This window comes from Homarus americanus, unplaced genomic scaffold (genome assembly GCF_018991925.1).
Source record: "Homarus americanus isolate GMGI-L3 unplaced genomic scaffold, GMGI_Hamer_2.0 scaffold43075, whole genome shotgun sequence".
In the NCBI taxonomy this organism is placed as follows: Eukaryota; Metazoa; Arthropoda; class Malacostraca; order Decapoda; family Nephropidae; genus Homarus; species Homarus americanus.
Window position 1 is genome coordinate 1,017,186 of NW_024756438.1, and position 19,537 is coordinate 1,036,722.

General features: G+C 43.6%; 1 protein-coding gene and 1 long non-coding RNA gene across 7 annotated transcripts in view; one reads left to right on the forward strand and one right to left on the reverse strand.

The window, feature by feature from the left end:
- Nucleotides 1–19,537, forward strand: part of LOC121856812 (monocarboxylate transporter 14-like) — a 64,865-nt gene that overhangs the window by 39,452 nt on the left and 5,876 nt on the right. For all 6 annotated transcript variants that reach the window (XM_042352534.1, XM_042352532.1, XM_042352535.1 and 3 more), the window contains 12 exons: nucleotides 10,983–11,132; nucleotides 13,289–13,484; nucleotides 13,879–14,022; nucleotides 14,776–14,961; nucleotides 15,674–15,782; nucleotides 16,059–16,170; nucleotides 16,504–16,639; nucleotides 16,920–17,120; nucleotides 17,248–17,363; nucleotides 17,772–17,997; nucleotides 18,662–18,777; nucleotides 19,261–19,384. In XM_042352534.1, the coding sequence (XP_042208468.1) occupies nucleotides 10,983–11,132; nucleotides 13,289–13,484; nucleotides 13,879–14,022; nucleotides 14,776–14,961; nucleotides 15,674–15,782; nucleotides 16,059–16,170; nucleotides 16,504–16,639; nucleotides 16,920–17,120; nucleotides 17,248–17,363; nucleotides 17,772–17,997; nucleotides 18,662–18,777; nucleotides 19,261–19,384 (1,816 nt within the window). The remainder of the gene's footprint in view (nucleotides 1–10,982; nucleotides 11,133–13,288; nucleotides 13,485–13,878; nucleotides 14,023–14,775; nucleotides 14,962–15,673; nucleotides 15,783–16,058; nucleotides 16,171–16,503; nucleotides 16,640–16,919; nucleotides 17,121–17,247; nucleotides 17,364–17,771; nucleotides 17,998–18,661; nucleotides 18,778–19,260; nucleotides 19,385–19,537) is intronic.
- LOC121856813 lies at nucleotides 12,857–19,373 on the reverse strand. The gene is made up of 4 exons (XR_006087062.1): nucleotides 19,236–19,373; nucleotides 19,080–19,093; nucleotides 18,233–18,341; nucleotides 12,857–12,985 (listed from the first exon to the last, which is right to left on the reverse strand). It is a non-coding gene; the product is annotated as an uncharacterized LOC121856813 (long non-coding RNA).

A 19,537-nucleotide genomic window follows, 5' to 3' on the forward strand; every position in this document is an offset into this window, starting at 1 on the left:
CCCTCCTCATTATTCTCCCGTCTGATTTTGTTGATATGATATAAAACACAATATAATAATAATAGAAATAATCCTACATCACCTTCCATCCACCCAAGTGTATCAGATCAAAACGAAATCGATCATAAAATATTCATATGTTTGTCCCAAGTCTAATGGGGTACTGGGAGGGCACTGGGGGCACACTAACACTACATGTAGGTCAGGAGCTACAGAAGGAGGTTACCAGAGTACTAGGTCACTGATGGTGGGTGTCTGTATTCACAAATGTTGTGTTGTGCTATGCTGTGTTGTATTGTGTTGTGTTGTGTTGTGTTGTGTTGTACTGTGTTGTGTTGTATTGTGTTGTGTTATGTTGTATTGTGCTGTGCTGTGTTGTGTTGTATTGTGCTGTGTTGTGTCGTGTTGTGCTATGCTGTGTTGTATTGTGCTGTGCTGTGCTGTGTTGTGTTGTGTTGTATTGTGCTGTGCTGTGTTGTGTTGTATTGTGCTGTGTTGTGTCGTGTTGTGCTGTGTTGTGTTGTATTGTGTCGTGTTATGTTGTATTGTGTCGTGTTGTGTCGTGTTGTGCTGGTTGCTGTATTGTCCTGTGTTATGTTGTGTTGTGTTGTGTTGTATTGTGCTGTGTTGTGTCGTGTTGTGCTGTGTTATGTTGTATTGTGTCGTATTGTATCGTGTTGTGTCGTGTTGTGCTGTGTTGTGCTGTATTGTCCTGTGTTATGTTGTGTTATGTTGTGTTGTGTTGTGTTGCTCCACAGAGGCAGTCAGGTTAGGTCAATTTCAGCTCCCTTAATTGGAGTACCTGAAATAAGTTAAGCTTCAGGCTGAAATAAGTTAAATTACAGGCTGAAATAAGTTAAGCTTCAGGCTGAAATAAGTTAAGTTACAGGCTGGAATAAGTTAAGCTTCAGGCTGAAAAAGAAAATGAAACTGAGGGCTGAAACAAGTGAAACTGGGGGTGGACAGGTCACACTGTTCACTTTAAGTCCTAAATCAAATGATGTTATCACCGTAAATATCTAAGAAATCTGAACTGACCAAACCTTTGAGCTTTAACCATAGACGAACATAATCAGTGGAGTGATATGAGGTCCTCGCGGTGCTTCCAGTCGACTGTTATAGGGATCCACCTCTACGAACGTGTCAAGGATCCACCTCTACGAACGTGTCAGATCCACCTCACGAACGTGCTGGGATCCACCTCTACGAACGTGTGCGATCCACCTCACGAACGTCAAGGGATCCACCCTACGAACGCGTCAAGGATCCACCTCTACGAACGCGTCGGATCCACCTCTACGAACGTGTCAAGGATCCACCTCACGAACGCCAAGGATCCACCTCTACGAACGTGTCAAGGATCCACCACGAACGTGTCAAGGGATCCACCTCACGAACGCGTCAAGGGATCCACCTCACGAACGTGCGGGGATCCACCCTCGAACGCGTCAAGGATCCACCTCTACGAACGCGTCAAGGATCCACCTCACGAACGTGCCGGGATCCACCTCTACGAACGCGTCAAGGGATCCACCTCTACGAACGCGTCGGGATCCACTCTACGAACGTGTCAAGGGATCCACGAACGCGGGGATCCACCTCTACGAACGCGTCAAGGATCCACCCCACGAACGCGTCAAGATCCACCTCTACGAACGCGTCAAGGGGATCCACCTCACGAACGTGTCAAGGATCCACTCTACGAACGCGTCAAGGATCCACCTCACGAACGCGTCAAGGATCCACCTCACGAACGTCAAGGATCCACCTCTAACGCGTCAAGGATCCACCTCACGAACGCCGGATCCACCTTCACGAACGTGTCAAGATCCACCTCTACGAACGCGTCGGGATCCACCTCTACGAACGTGTCGGGATCCACCTCTACGAACGTGTCAAGGGATCCACCTCTGCTGCGATCCACCTCACGAACGTGTCGCAAGGATCCACCTCTACGAACGTGTCAGGATCCACCTCTACGAACGTGTCAAGGATCCACTCCTAACGCGTGATCCATAGGATCCGTCAGGATCCACCTCACGAACGTGTCAAGGATCCACTCACGAACGTGTCGAGGATCCACCTCACGAACGTGTCGAGGATCCACCTCACTAACGCGTCAAGGATCCACCTCAAACGCGGGGATCCACCTCAACGTCAAGGATCCAACTCTACGAACGTGTCAAGGGATCCACCTCACGAACGTGTCAAGGATCCACCTCTACGAACGCGCTGGGATCCACCTCTACGAACGCGTGGGATCCACCTCACGAACGCGCTGGCGATCCACCTCTACGAACGTGCAGGGATCCACTCTACGAACGCTCAGATCCACCTCTACGAACGCGTCAAGGATCCAACGTGGGGATCCACCTCTACGAACGCGTCAAGGATCCACCTCTACGAACGTGTCAAGGGATCCACTTACGAACGTGTCAAGGGATCCACCTCACGAACGTGTCAAGGGATCCACCTCTACGAACGTGTCAGGATCCACCTCTACGAACGCGTCAAGGATCCACCTCACGAACGTGTCAGGATCCACCTCTACGAACGTCAAGGATCCACCTCTACGAACGTGTCAAGGGATCCACCTTCACGAACGTGTCAAGGGATCCACCTCACGAACGCGTCGGGATCACCTTAGAACGCGTCAAGGGATCCACCTCTACGAACGCGGGATCCACCTCACGAACGTCAAGGATCCACCTCACGAACGCGTCAAGGGATCCACCTCTACGAACGCGTCAAGGATCCACCTCTACGAACGTGTCAAGGATCCACCTCTACGAACGTGTCAGGATCCACCTCACGAACGTGTCAAGGATCCACCACACGTGTCAAGGATCCACCTCTAACGTGTCAAGGATCCACTACGAACGCGTGGGATCCACCTCTACGAACGCGTCAGATCCACCTCTACGAACGTGTCAAGGGATCCACCTCACGAACGCGTCAAGGATCCACCTCACGAACGTGTCAAGGATCCACCTCTACGAACGTGTCAAGGATCCACCTCTACGAACGTGTCAAGGATCCACCTCTACGAACGTGTCAAGGATCCACCTCACGAACGTCAAGGGATCCACCTCTACGAACGTGTCAAGGATCCACCTCTACGAACGCGTCAAGGGATCCACCTCACGAACGTCAAGGATCCACCTCTACGAACGTGTCAAGGATCCACCTCTACGAACGTGTCAAGGATCCACCTCTACGAACGTCAAGGGATCCACCACGAACGCGTCAAGGGATCCACCTCTCACGAACGCGTCAAGGGATCCACCTCTACTAACGCGTCAAGGATCCACCTCTACGAACGTGTCAGGATCCACCTCACGAACGTGTCAAGGATCCACCTCACGAACGCGTCAAGGGATCCACCTCTACGAACGCGTCAGATCCACCTCTAGGATCCTCACGAACGAGTCAAGGGATCCACCTCACGAACGTGTCAAGGATCCACCACGAACGTGTCAAGGATCCACCTCTGAACGTGTGGATCCACCTCACGAACGCGCAGGGATCCACCTCACGAACGTGCCAGGGATCCACCTCTAACGCCAAGGATCCACCTCTACGAACGTGTCAAGGATCCACCTCATTAACGCGTCAAGGGATACCTCTAAACGCCGGATCCACCTCACGAACGCGTCAAGGGATCCACCTCTACGAACGTGTCAAGGATCCACCCTACGAACGTGTCGGGATCCACCACGAACGTGTCAAGGGATCCACCTCACGAACGCCGGCGATCCACCCTACAACGCGTCGGGATCCACCTCGAACGTGTCGGGATCCACCCTACGAACGCGCAGGGATCCACCTCTACGAACGTGTCAAGGATCCACCTCACGAACGCGTCAAGGGATCCACCTCTACGAACGCGTCAAGGATCCACCTCACAACGTGTCGGATCCACCTCTACGAACGGTCGGGATCCACTTACGAACGTGTCAGGATCCACCTCACGAACGTGTCGGGATCCACCTTACGAACGCGTCAAGGGATCACCTTAGTACGCGCGGTCCACCTACGAACGTGTGGGATCACTCGAACGTGTCAAGGATCCACCTCTACGAACGCGTCAAGATCCACCTCTACGAACGTGTCAAGGATCCACCTCTACGAACGTGTCAAGGGATCACCCCACGGGTCAAGGGATCCACCTCTACGAACGCGTCAAGGGATCCACCTCTACGAACGCGTCAAGGATCCACCCTACGAACGTGTCAAGGATCCACCTCTACGAACGCGTCGGGATCCACTTTCACGAACGCGTCAGGGATCCACCTCTACGAACGCGTCAAGGATCACCCTCCGAACGTGTCAAGGATCCACCTCTACGAACGTGTCAAGGATCCACTTACGAACGCGTCAAGATCCACCTCTACGAACGTGTGCAAGGGATCCACCTCTACGAACGTGCAGGCGATCCACCTCCACGAACGTGTCAAGATCCACCTCACGAACGCGTCAAGGGATCCACTTCTCTACGAACGCGTCAAGGATCCACCTCTACGAACGCGCCAAGGGATCCACCTCTACGAACGCGTCGGGATCCACCTCACGAACGCGTCGGGATCCACCTCATTAACGTGTCAAGGATCCACCTCTACGAACGTGTCAAGGATCCACCTCACGAACGCGTCAAGGATCCACCTCTACGAACGCGTCGGGGATCCACCTCTACGAACGTGTCATGGGATCCACCTCTTCGAACGCGTCAAGGGATCCACCTCTACGAACGTGTCAAGATCCACTTACGAACGTGTCAAGGATCCACCTTACGAACGCGGCGATCCACCTCACGAACGTGTCAAGGATCCACCTCTACGAACGCGTCAAGGGATCCACCTCTACGAACGTGCCAAGGATCCACCTACGAACGTGTCAAGGATCCACCTCACGAACGTGTCAAGGATCCACCTCACGAACGCGCAAGGATCCACCTCACGAACGCGTGGATCCACCTCTACGAACGCGTCAAGGATCCACTTCTACGAACGTGTCAGGATCCACCCTACGAACGTGTCAAGGATCCACCTCTACGAACGTGCAGGGGATCCACCTCACGAACGTGTCAAGGATCCACCTCTACGAACGCGTCAAGGGATCCACCTCTAACGGTCGGCGATCCACCCTAACGTTGGGGATCCACCTCTACGAACGTGTCAAGGGATCCACCTCTACGAACGTGTCAAGGATCCACCTCACGAACGGGCTGGGATCCACCTTACGAACGTGCCAGGGATCCACCTCACGAACGTGTCAGGATCCACCTTACTAACGCGTCGGGGATCCACCTCACGAACGCGGTCAATGGGATCCACCTCACGAACGCGTCAAGGATCCACCTCTACGAACGTGCAGGGATCCACCTCACGAACGTGTCGGGGATCCACCTCTACGAACGCGCAGGGATCCACCTTACGAACGCGTCAAGGGATCCACCTCTACGAACGTGAAGGATCCACCTCTACGAACGTGTCGGGATCCACCTCTACGAACGCGTCAAGGGATCCACCTTTACGAACGTGTCAAGGGATCCACCTCTACGAACGTGTCAAGGGATCCACCTCTACGAACGTGTCAAGGATCCACCTCTACGAACGTGTCAAGGATCCACCCCTAACGAGTCAAGGGATCCACCTCACGAACGCCAAGGATCCACTCTCACGAACGCGCAGGGATCCACCTCACGAACGCGTCAGGGATCCACCTCACGAACGTCAAGATCCACCTCACGAACGTGTCAGGGATCCACCTACGCGCCGGATCCACTCACGAACGTGTCGGGGATCCACCTCTACGAACGTTGGCAATCCACCCTACGAACGCGTCAAGGATCCACCTACGAAGCTTCAAGGGATCCACCCTACGAACGCGTCAAGGATCCACCTTCACGAACGCTCTGGGATCCACCTCACTAACGTCAAGGGATCCACCTCACGAACGCGCAGGGATCCACCTCTACGAACGCCGCGATCCACCTCTACGAACGTGTCAAGGATCCACCTCTACGAACGAGTCAAGGATCCACCTCTACGAACGTGTCAAGGGATCCACCTCTACGAACGTGTCAAGGGATCCACCTCTACGAACGTGTCAAGGGATCCATCTCACGAACGTGTCAAGGATCCACCTCACTAACGCCAAGGATCCACCCTACGAACGTGTCAAGGGATCCACCTCTACGAACGTGTCAAGGATCCACCTCTACGAACGTGTCAAGGGATCCACCTCTACGAACGTGTCAAGGGATCCACCTCTACGAACGCGTCAAGGATCCACCTCTAACGCGTCGGATCCAACTCTACGAACGTGCTGGGATCCACCTCTACGAACGTGTCAAGGATCCACCTCTACGAACGCTCCAATGGATCCACCTCTACGAACGTGTCAAGGATCCACCTCTACGAACGTGTCAGATCCACCCTACGAACGTGTCAAGGATCCACCTCTACTTAACGCGTCAAGGGATCCACCTCTACAACGCTCAAGGATCCACCTCTACGAACGTCAAGGGATCCACCTCTACGAACGCGCCAAGGGATCCACCTCTACGAACGCGTCAAGGATCCACCTCTACGAACGCCAAGGATCCACCTCTACTAACGCCAAGGATCCACCTCTACGAACGCGTCAAGGATCCACCTCTACGAACGCGTCAAAGGGATCCACCTCTACGAACGTGTCAAGGATCCACCTCTACGAACGTGTTAAGATCCACCCTACGAACGTGTCAAGGATCCACCCTACGAACGTGTCAAGGGATCCACCTCTACGAACGCGTCAAGGATCCACCTACGAACGCGTCAAGGGATCCACCTCTACGAACGCGTCGGGATCCACCTCTACGAACGAGTCAGGATCCACCTCTACGAACGTGTCAAGGGATCCACCTCTACGAACGTGTCAAGGGATCCACCTCTACGAACGCGTCAAGGGATCCACCTCTACGAACGTGTCAAGGGATCCACCTCTACGAACGCGTCAAGGGATCCATCTCTACGAACGAGTCAAGGGATCCACCTCTACGAACGTGTCAAGGGATCCACCTCTACGAACGCGTCAAGGGATCCACCTCTACGAACGAGTCAAGGAACACCCTATACGAACGGGCCAACCCCACCCCTTATGCAGTACCAATAGCTACACCATAAAACCAGTAATTGGGTTGGTGAAAGTGATAACTATTTTTTTCCTATTTCTTCAACATTTTGTAAGATGTAATGTTCTGTCTGGTTAGGTTAGGTTATGAGTTGTTTGTATATACGACGTAGTTTTCATGGTTTTCTTGCCAGTGAGAGTGAGTTACCTTCAGTTTGGTTTGGTTCGATTTAATTTAGTATTCGACACTTGTTTGGTTTGGGCTTAAGTATTCGACTCTGGTTTGGCCTTAGAGACACATTTGCATTTATATTACCTGTATCGATCTTAACCTGCCCGAACCTAAACTTTCTTATCCTAACCTAATGTATTTTGTCCTCTTGTAGCCTAACCTAACCTAATATAACCTAACCCAACCTCTCCCATCCTAAACCAACCTATACTAACTTACCCTTAAATAAAACTAAACCGAAACCTTTTAAAACCTTATCCTTAACTTACGTATGAATTATGGAACTGTGAATCACGGCCTCTTATCTGTGTACACTTATATACGTACACGGTTTAATATTGTGACCTCGTAAGTCTTGATCATAATTAATCCAAACACGTACAGCAGAAGGTTGTCTTTGGGCGAGTTTAACTTCCACTATGAATGTAAGATTTTAGATGGTGCTGCTGTTTAACAATGTTACACTTGATGTGTGGAATAAAGTTAAATGGTAAGAGTAAACTGTATGTATGTTAAGTGTTCTACTGTGAGTACTGTTATCGGTATAGATAAACTGGAGGACAAAATTTAAGACTCCTAACCTAACTTAACCTGGTTGTTACCTTGAAGGGCGAGTGTTGCCAAGATATAACGGGTAACTCCCTCATTTAGTCCCCCAGATTCCTAAAGGATCATACAGTAAGTTTCGCCCCTCTTATTGTATACTGCACCTATCTATTATCTGCACCACGACACAGAGTTGGTTAAAAAATTGCTGTAAAATTATAACAATACTCTAGTGACCAGATGCGTTCTCTTGTTCCTATCAACAGGGAAAAAAATAAACGTATGAAACTGGTAATCCTGGAGGCAGCTCACCGACTACCTCACTTCCCTGACACTACCAGATCTGCAGAACAAAAAACAAACGCTAATGTGGTGCATGAGGAATGTGATAATTAAGTGGTTAGACGAGTCGGAATCCACTTTTTGTCCTAGTTGCCACTCTTGCTGCCCTCTTGTGGACGTCATTTATAAAACAAAAAATGATGATGTTTGTACAGGCAATGTGACGTCTGGCAATCTGTTAGTGACACTCTATAAGGGCAGGCTCAGGTGCTGTCTGAATCTGATGTGGCGCGTCTGCTCTATCTCACTTCCTGGAGTTACTTAAAACATCTTGGAATTCTATATTACTCAAAACAAATTCTCAATGGATAGTTTCTCAACAGTTAAACTCCCAGCAGCAAAATAATTATCAAGGTAAAATTACACCATCGCCAGCCTCTCTCAAGCCTCTAACAGACTACTCAGTTACAGTAGATTAAATTAGGTTAAATAAGGTAGAGGCCATGTTGGATATCTTCCCACTGGCCATCTATTCTATTGTGTTGTCTCCTGGTACTACAGAGTCCTTCTTTACTAACACTGGACTGAAGGACAATGGATGGCCCTCACCAGACCTCTAAGAGAGATTACGGAGGTGTTAATTAATGGAGGTAATCAGTATTAAATATATGCATCAATAAATAAATAAAATCCTCTAAATAAACTATACATTTTCATTTTATCCTTCATCGTGACCACTTCCACCTCATCATTCCCACTTGATTTACATTCACATTTTTCCTTCTGGTCTTTTTCATGGCCAATATACGTCACCTGTACCCTTCACTCACACGGTTCTCAACTATCACACAAGACACACACACACACACACACCACTGCCAACTCTTCCATGCCGGCTGTTCTGTTCTCACGACACATTATAAAAATCCTTAACCGATTAATCCTGTTCTTGGCTGACTTGTTCCATTCTTTCTGTTTCTTAATGTCCTCTTGTGCTCTTCTACCCCTCCCACACCACTATATACAATACGTACAGTAGTATATTAAAACCACATATTTCACCAACTCTCTCCTCCATTCACTTCTACCTTCACCTTTCATCTCTGCCAGTCATGTCAAACTCCAGCAGCCAAGTGGATGATTCCTGTCTGTGTGGATTGCTTCATTCTGCGCATGAATAGATTAATTAGTAGGGCACAGGAAGCTCTTACTCAGCTCTACGCACCTGATAACACCTCGTCTTCACTACACACAACGGAATATTCTATAACATTACTCGTATCACAAACATTAACACCCCCCCACCCCCCAGCTTATTTCACCAGAAGATTTAACCTATCAGCTTATTTCACCTTAACATTAACCCCCAGATTATTCAACTCATGATTAAACTCAGCTGATTTTACCGTAAGATTAACCACCCTAATGCAAACTTACCCCAGGTAGTGTTCAGGTGTTTATCTGGTGAAATAAGCTGGGGGTTAATTTTAAGGTGAAATAATCCATGGGTTAATCTTAGGGTTATATAAACTAGAGGGGGGGGGGGGAGATCTTCAGACAATCCCATAAGTAGCTATTAAGAACGGTACAGAGTCGACATATTTAGTTTCAACTCCGCCATAGATCCCAAAGAGGAGTTTAAGTGTAAATAAACATATGTCAACTGGGATCGTTTATATGACAGGTGTTGATGTGTGTGTGATAGCATTTGGGGTGACTGGGTGGTGAGGTGTAGGGATGGGGGTGAGGTGTGGGGAGGGTCTGAGGAAGGGGGAGATGAGTGGTGAAGGCCGGGGAGGTGAGTGGGGGAGGGAGGAGAGTGAGGGTGAGGTGGGATTTTGTTAACTCATTTTTGCGGTGGGATTTTATTCAGGTATTGTATTTCTTTTCCCCATGAGTTCATACCCAGAGCACACACACACGCACACGCACGCACGCACGCACGCACACACACACACACACACACACACACACACACACACACACACACACACACACGAATTAAAATAAATCAATAATCAGTTGAAATTTTATTTGGTAAAAGAAAACGAATACAGTACTGTATATTAAAAAATAAAAAATAAATAAAAAATAAAAGACAAATGGTGGTAGAGAAGCGGGGCAGGGAGTTGGCCTGTACTGAGCAGTGTGTGTGGTGGTGATAGTGTGTGTGACGCCTGTACCAACATGCACCCAGCTCGCTCCTCTTGGATGATTCATACAGTCTGTACTACTGTAAATTCGTCTCCATAGTACAGTATATATTCACCCTTATATTTAGTGGAGTCCGCCAAGTCACTGAATACCGATCCTAAAATGACTCAATGATTACTCGAGTATTAAAATCTTAGCTAATTGTTCATTGAAGCTACGACGCCCCAAGTGTCTGTTCTCCACATATTTTGTATATTTTTTCATCTCATTAAATAATGTTGTTTCAGTATGTAGACGTAACCAATGTTCCTACACTTTCCTCCTGTCTACCATCACCGTGTGGGAGACTTTATCATTTTATCACATTTTACAGCAACTTCCTATATGTCAGATTCCTCAACTAACATTAATTTAAAGTCTCCTTTGAGGTACATCCACAGTAACTTTGTGATATGAAATCTGAGAAAAAATCATCACTTTTTTCTACTTTTCTGTTTTGTCTCTTCCTGGTACCTCACTTGCTAACGAAAACCACGGTCCCCACGGTCATTCATCTGCCTCACCTCTCATTTAATAGTACCTGTTCAGTATAATCATAGCCTAATGCTGATATCCATAAGGGCGAAGGAACTAAGTTATGTTGTGTGTGTTGCAGGTGTTCTGCCCGAGCGTGACTATGCTGGAGACTACCAACATGGACGAAACGGACACCCCTCTGAAAGACGACAACTTTGTCCCCGCCAAATTCGTCATCGGTGCTAGCGACGATGAATTTGAGGAACCCGAAGTTAAGGAGGCAGTTTTGGTAAGTAAATTACCGGTATGTCCTAAAGATTAACAGACTGAGATTCTATGAAATAGTAAACATAGATGGGGTAGCAGGATAACACGCCCACTGCTGAAGCCTTCATCAATGTTAAGCAAACACATTACAGATTTTGTGAGTTAGCAAGTTTAAGGACTAACTAATTACTGTACTGTTTCACTGAGCTCCAATCTCTTTAAAGGTTCTAAATTACTACAGTACAGTAGTTTCAATTACAATCTCAGGTGATCTCATGATAAATCAGTTGCTGTACCTCCAAGTATTATCAGCTTGTGTTTTTGTTATAATGTTATTACTGCACTTCAACAATTAAGGTCCTTAAGAGAGTAACAAGAATAGTAATAACACAAGTCCAACAACAATCAAAAAGTATGAGAGATAGAACTCTATATCAGTTCACCTAATCTGTGAATATCTTACTATTCTGTCGATGTCATCTATACCAACACTCTGTTATGAAATGCCACACACTAGTTAAAAAATAGATTGTAAACAGCAGGGGGTGTAGATAGGCAACCCGTGTTTACTTGACCTCTTAAGTACAAACAAGATTCTGGGGGTGTTGAAGACCTTGATAGGGGCATTAGATAGAATTAATTTTGGTAGCAAGTACAGGCCTCGGTATTTGGAACTTTTATCGCCGGATATATAAAGCTATACTGTACTGTATATCCATTTTGTTATCTTGCTCGTCTCTACCATAAAACACAAATATTAATAATAGCAAGTGAAAGATTAAAAAGGAAATCCAATTTTATAGCCAAGTCGATAGCCCGGGCGGGTTATCATACTGCTGTTTGTTATTTTGGTGTCAAACGAAAGATTAAATCCTATTTAATGCTGAAACTCGTACACGTTTCTTAATTGTGGCTAGACGGTATATATTTGTGGTTTGTTCACCATCTTATCAACTCACATCACGTTTAAAGGGTTACTCTCACAACACTGTTGTAAAACCTGGTTGCTTGTCTTTTGTGTTTTAAAATGACCTTTGTATGTAAGATAATATTAGCCTTACATGGCATCCAAAAGCTACACTATTGATTGGGGTATTATAATGGTTCATTAATTACAAAAATCAATCATAAACAGTGAATTTTATTTCTTATTTGTTATGTTTTATTAAAAAAAATTTACGTGTGTATTTTATGGTATAATTCATAGTGTTAGTTAATAGTGCCAATATTAAAACTAACAATGAAAATTCACCCACCTTGTTGTACTCTAGGGACCATCCAATCCATGTTTCACAATACAACCCAAAACACTGTACAGTACAGTATTCACATGGAGTATAATATATAACAATACAAATAGAAATTTTGATATAATACTCTATAAAAGTATTCTATTAATGTAAAAGATATGGAAAAAGGCTAACCAAACTAAATAGTTATTTCCTCTGACCAGAGGAAGGATATTGTCATAATGGAATTAACACACGAAGAGGAAGTAACAACTACCATACAGCAGGCCAGCTGACCATACACCATCCATTCATTTCTTTGTTGTTTCCATCAATTTCACCAGAGTATAATTTGACCTTAAATCAAACAACACCAAAGTTCTGTAACATGATTAATTGCATCCTCTTTCATAATACAATATGAAACACTATAAAAACTAACTCCTCGTGTGAAGGAAGTAGGGGGCTTGGTGCCTGGCTTGTGAGTGAGTGGTAAAAATTATATAAAAAGATTACCTTATAAAGGAGTCCTGCACCGGGAGGCAACACTGGGAACCATTACCAGGTCATCTGATTTTGTGTGTTTTGGCAGATACTTGGAAGATTCTGTAGTCAAGATTGCCAGATGATCAAGGTTCAACTGTGTCTAGAAATTGAAAAAAAAACGGAAAAAAACTCACATTACTGATTATATATCAGTGAAAATGAGGCCATATTTATTCCTAGGGTGGAAAATAGGACCCTTATTTACACCAAAATAAAAAATAATGATCCTTGGTTATCCCAGGGGAAAAAAAAGAAACTTACAGAGTGCTGGTACCTGGTCCCCAGTCCAGGGGATTATCACTATACCATATACACTATAAATTTAACAACAATTCTTTTCACTATTTTGTATACTGTACAGTATTTTGGTGTTTAAGTCTCATCAGTTGTGTCTCCCTCTCAGGCTACACACGTTGTTCCCCCTGATGGAGGATGGGGGTGGGTAGTGGTGGCAGCGTCATTCATGTGCAATGTTGTGGTGGACGGCATCATCTTTTCCTGTGGTATGTTGCTGCCCAAATTCAGGGAGGAGTTTAATGTGTCTAATTCTGAAGTATCGTGGGTCAGCTCGCTTCTTGGAGGCTTCTACCTCATCGTCGGTGAGTGATGTGTTTTAAGTTTGAATTTGCTTGGTGGCCAAATAAATAATAAATAAATTATTTTTTTAGTATTATTATAAATGACATTCAGCTGCTTTGTATAATACTTTCAGCTTCTTATTACTGTAGTAGTAATCATTATAAATGATCATCTTCATCATATGACACAGCTCTCACATTTATAATGCATCACTGCAAGATTACTAATTGAGAATTATGTGACTAAACCATGAGAACAGTTTTATTTAATCTTGTATATTCTCTGACACAGGATCTCTTCCATAGTTAAATGCCATGTTGGTCAGTCCAGCAGAAGTCATGAAACCTGTGACCTAATAAAATCCTTCCTATTTCACAGAGCATCACTTATTTATTTTTCCTTTTTGTTTTCTAGGGCCATTTGTATCTGCCTTAGCAAATGCATATGGCTTCCGGACCGTGTGCATCTTAGGAGCGGTAATATCCTCAGTGGCCTTTGGAATCTCTTCATTTGCTACTAGTATTTACTTCCTTCAGTTTACCTTTGGAGTTATGGGTGGTGAGTTTATTTACATCACTCTTTAGCCTCAGTATGAAGATATACTTTTAGGAGAAACTGCAATTCATATAATAAAAGGAAGTTACAGTTACAACGTCCTGATATGATACATATCTGAATTTCCTGTTAATTCTGTCTATAAGTAAGAAAGACAAGGTGTATCTATGAGTAGAGAAGAAGGGTGTTTATGGTGGCATGCACAGAACATCAGAGGGGTCTGTGCTTAGTCAAGAAAAAGGGCACGTCTTGGGAGATCCACCCTAGGAAAGTTTAAGTAATATAACATCTAAATACTACATTTGGATTAGTTTTAGAAGGGAAAGTTTACAATGCACCATGATGTCAAATTGTTTCAAGAGTTCAAATGTGTTTTAAGGAGAACTTCTCAAGCATAAGAGCAAAAGAGTATAGAAAGTTGAAAGTGCTGGAGTGATGGAGGGTATTTTATCCCTTCATTACAGGGACACCACTTTTAATATTTTATTTGGCTAACACCAGATGATTTTATTCAGCTGAGAGGTAACACCATACACAAGAGGTCAAGTAAAAAATTTGTACAGGTACAGTACTTAAGTGTGATTTTATAAGCAATGTAACCAAATACACTTGAATGGCTGGACTGTTCTTTATTACCTTGTTTTAGACCTTCATTATTCCCCCTTCAGACTATTAAATATGTCAGGTGAATGGCATTACAGTATCAATTACTGTACTCCATTATTATTTCATCAACCAAGCTTCTCAACTTTCCAGGTGTTGGGTTTGGACTAATATACGTCCCAGCTGTGATTGCGACAGGCTTCTATTTTGAAAAACGTCGTGCCCTGGCAACTGGTATTGCTGTTTGTGGCTCTGGTATTGGTACCTTCATATTTGCACCGCTGAATAACTACCTCATTGCTGCAATGAACTGGCGGTGGACTCTCGTTGTGTATGCAGGTCAGTACAGTAAACAGCTTAGGAAATGATGGTAATGATCAGGTGCTTGTTCATAGCTAAGTTACTTAACTACTCAGTAACAATTAATGCATTACCTAAAACAGTAGACATCCAATTTCTTATCTACAACATATCACTCATTCTGGGAGTCCTGCCAGAGGAGGTAGCCATGGAAAAACAGGACCCACCAAGGGGGGTAATCAATGCCAATATCTATGTTTATTAACTATAACACTTTGTAATCTGGGGCAGTTATCACAAAGATATCGGTATACCTTTAGTGACTTCTTATTTATCATTTCACCAAATATCAGTTGTTCTTTATTATAACCTCTTCCTTCAAAGCATTACAACAGAGAGACACTAGTCTGAGAAAAAAATTCCCCACAATACGGTGATTGTAAAGTCACATACAACTCGAGAGGGTAGATGGGTAATCTTTGATTACCTTGGGAAATTGCCACCCTGCCTTGCCAGCTAAAAGGGAACTTGGAAGTCCTGCATATAATGCCTAGTTCCCTCTCTGTAAAATTGGTTTGACAGCAGGAAGAGAATCCAACCTTATAACTTGACTCAAATTTGCCTGAAGGCAACCAGGTTACTATACCATCAGGTAATCACAGCTAGCCTATACTCCTCATAGGGTTAGTGTGAAGGTGATGAAAAATACAGTACTGTACACCAATTAATATGGTACCTTTATGTTTTCCAGGAATAACACTAAGTTGTGCAATATTTGGGTTGGCATTCAGACCACTTCAACCCACCACAAATTCCAGTGACGACTACGATGAACCCAACGGTACACCGCTGCTCATGAGGTCAGTGTGTATCACCATTTTTATGATTATTATTACCCTGTTTCTTAAGTGTACTTAATGGTCTTACCAACTTCCACTACCAGCTGATACAGGAATTCCCATACTGTACCTTTGATTAAATTAAGAAATACCTCAAGCAAGGAACAAACTGCCTAAGCTTTAACAGTACTAAAGCATAATACAGATGTAGTACTGTAAATATGGTTTTGAATGAGGAAACCCTCTACTCAGTTATAAATAAACCAGCATTTTTTTTTCTTTAATTTTGTACAACAGGATTAAGAGAGCTCGAGATGATCAGATGAGACAATGTGCTTCTGCCCTCTCTATGGCTTCCACCTACTCCAAGACAAACTTAGATGATGCCTTGAATGAAGTAGACATGAAGGTGAGAGTTTTGTCTTAACAGATCCAAATATGGTAGTATCTTTTTTTCTCCATTTCCACCACTTATCAGCTTACTACCCAGTAGCCACTCAAGCAGTTGGACTGTTCTTTGTTACAAACTTCATTGTTCAGTAAATCTTGGGGTAGCTAATATTTTAGTGCCCAGAATGTAGCCAATTATGACACATAGGTGTAACTGATTTACAATTCGTTCTGCTGAAACATGTCCTCCCAAGCTGGTAGGGATATTTGATCATATATATAGTATATTGCAGTGCAGGCCATACAGTATTTAATGTTCAGATTATGAGTAAGAGAAATTGTGTGTTTACAGGGAACCGGCAATGCTGCACATGCTCGCACACTCCTAGAGCGACACGGTGGCAACATGCATAAACGCTACAGTTTTCCAGGCATTGTGCTCACAGGGCCTGAACCCATTAAGGAAGAGACAGAGACGCCTCTCATTGGTACGTCACGAGTTTGTCCCACAGGCTTATTGAAAATGTTGTACTATATTAATAAAATTAAACTGAAAACTGAACTGTATAACTATATACATACAGTATTACATTAAGGAAAGTGTTTGTTACTGATTATTTGCTTTATGGTAAGTAGCTAAAAAGAGGTAATACATCAGAAAAAAGAAAATCAGCTTTCTTGAAGAACAGTTTACAACAGTCTAAATTAGGAAAACATCATATCATATATTGTACATTATTATTAACAAAAATGACTGCATCCCAACAGAGTCCGAGGGAAAAGATGAAAATGTGAAAGAAGAATCTGATAGTCAGGACACTCGAGTACTGGATGACAACAAAAATGAAACACTGTTTAAGAACAAGACCAATGAAAGTGAACATAACAACAGCACCACCACAACTGCCAACCATTGCCCACGTAATAAGAGTGCTCCTGTCCTTGCTCAACCTAATTTTCACTCTGTTGGTGAGTCTACAAAGTGACATTTGACACCTGTGGTCATAAACATTGCTGATAATAATATAATGTACAGAAAAACACCAGTGTTGTGGGGAGGGATGATTTAAATTATTATTTTTTCACATTTTACCAGAACAAATGCGTCGTCCTTCACGGTTGGCATTGAGAACAGAGACTGCTCGACCCTTCTACCGTGAAGATATTTTCTATTCAGGCTCTATGTATCGACTTCCTCAGTATCGAAGCTCAGTAAGTTCACATTCTGTTGTCATTTCTGTTGTTGTAAGGTTTTTTAGGTCATTCTGATTATGGTACCAAAGCCTTACTTATTGCCATAAGATATGCATTTAAGCATGTTTTAGAAACAGTTTTTCAATGTACATTAGAGTTCAAGGAAATCATTCTCTATGCAAAACGCTCTCAAGATCTTAACCTTTGACTGTCTTATCACAAATTCAGTAGGTGTCAGTGTATCCATAAGTAAATCACTGTATTGCAAATTTGTTCTTGAAATATTCTGTAACTTTCCAATTACTGGAGTAGAAATTACAGTAAACAACTTTGTTCTAATACTGTACAGTACTGTACTACTTCCTTAATATCTATACTGTACTGTAATTTCTGCCCTTGTTAACTGAACGTGATTCTCTCGTACAGGACTCTGTTGATAAATACCACCAGTCTGTGACACAGCTCCCTCCCATGGAGGACATAGCTGAGGAAGAGGACCGTGGCAGGTGTCAGTGCTGCCCCACAGCACTCACCAGTATTATACACAGAATCTTTGACTTCTCACTCCTGACATCACCAACCTTTGTGGTGCTTGGTGTGGCAGGCTTCATGTCCTTAATGGCCCTGTTTGTGCCATTTATGTTTTTGCCAGGTCAGTTATGATTCACTTTTTAGTACACCTATATGTACAGTACAGTGAAACCTCTCTAATATTCATTACTTTTGGGGAAGGATGTCAAAATGAATTTCTTAACTTCTCAACCTTACACTCACTCCAGGAGTTTAGAAAGCTTTACAGCTCTTGCTGGACAACATGACTATGGTAAATTAAATATAAAGAAAGAGAGAAACATAAGGGAAGTTTGATACATATTTACTGTACTCACATCAAGGGCTGGTGCATGATTGATGTAAACAACAGGAGGCAGCTGGGTGGCCACTCACATGCACACTCTTTTGTACACAATGTGGATGTGTTGGCTGCTAGTTGATGATCTGAAAATATTTACTGTAACAATAAAAAAATGTGTGAATTTTCATCAATTTGAATTAGTGGGGTTTCTCTATATTTTATGTATCTGTTTATAATGCATTCATAATTTTCTGCTGTGATTTTATGTCAATTTTAAAGATTCTGATTATATTAAGTTAGTTTGATTGTACACCAGTTCTCTTACTGAGAGTTTTTATATAATACTCCCATGCTCAAGGGGTATGTTTGTTCTGTGTAATTCTGGTTAATTTCACTTATTGTAACTAGAGTAAAATCTTTCAAATGAGATAATACAAGTACAGTTCTCCAATACTTTTTTTAGGGTTTGCAACCAAACAAGGACTAACCGAAGGATCAATTGCTACACTGGTGTCAACTATTGGCATAACCAACACAATAGGCAGAATTCTGTGTGGTTGGGTCTCAGACCACCCCAAGGTGAGATACTGTACTCTTACATAACAACTGTAATATATAACATTTAGTACTAAACTGATTAGGTTAAAGTCCAAGCAAGTTCCATGTATACAAACATGCATATTTGAGATAGTGTATACAGTCAAGTCTCTCATGCCTTAAAAATAAACAAAAAATTCTAGCAGTTATTACTGTTCCTCTTGAAGGGATTAATTTTACAGTACTACACAAAATGGTAATACTGTAATATTGCATGCATCTTTTCTTCCAAGGGTAAATGCTGTATATTTTTTACATGCACCAGTAAAAAATAAATACAGTACCAGTAAAGGTGTTCCTGTAGTAAGGAAGATACTACATATTATTATTATTATTACAGTACTATTTAATAACAAGATTTCATATGATTAGGTAAAAGACAAGAATTATTTGATCACAGTGTTCTGCATCTTCAGAATCAGCATGAAACAAACACTCACTGCTTCAACTATGTTGTTCTTGCAGGTGGATGCCTTGTGGGTAAACAACTTTTCATTGATTCTGGGCGGTGGAGCAACTGTGCTGCTGCCTCTCATTACTGATGAGTCCCTGCTGCTTGTGTACTCTGTTGCCTTTGGTCTCTCTGTAGGTATGTATCAGAATTTAATAAAATGTGATAAAGCTGACTTTTGATAACAGTTTATAATTTCATGGTACAGTACAGTAATCTGCACAAATGCTCACCTTCTGCTGTGTGATGCACTACACTTGAAAATACTTAAAAATTACCAATAAAATATTT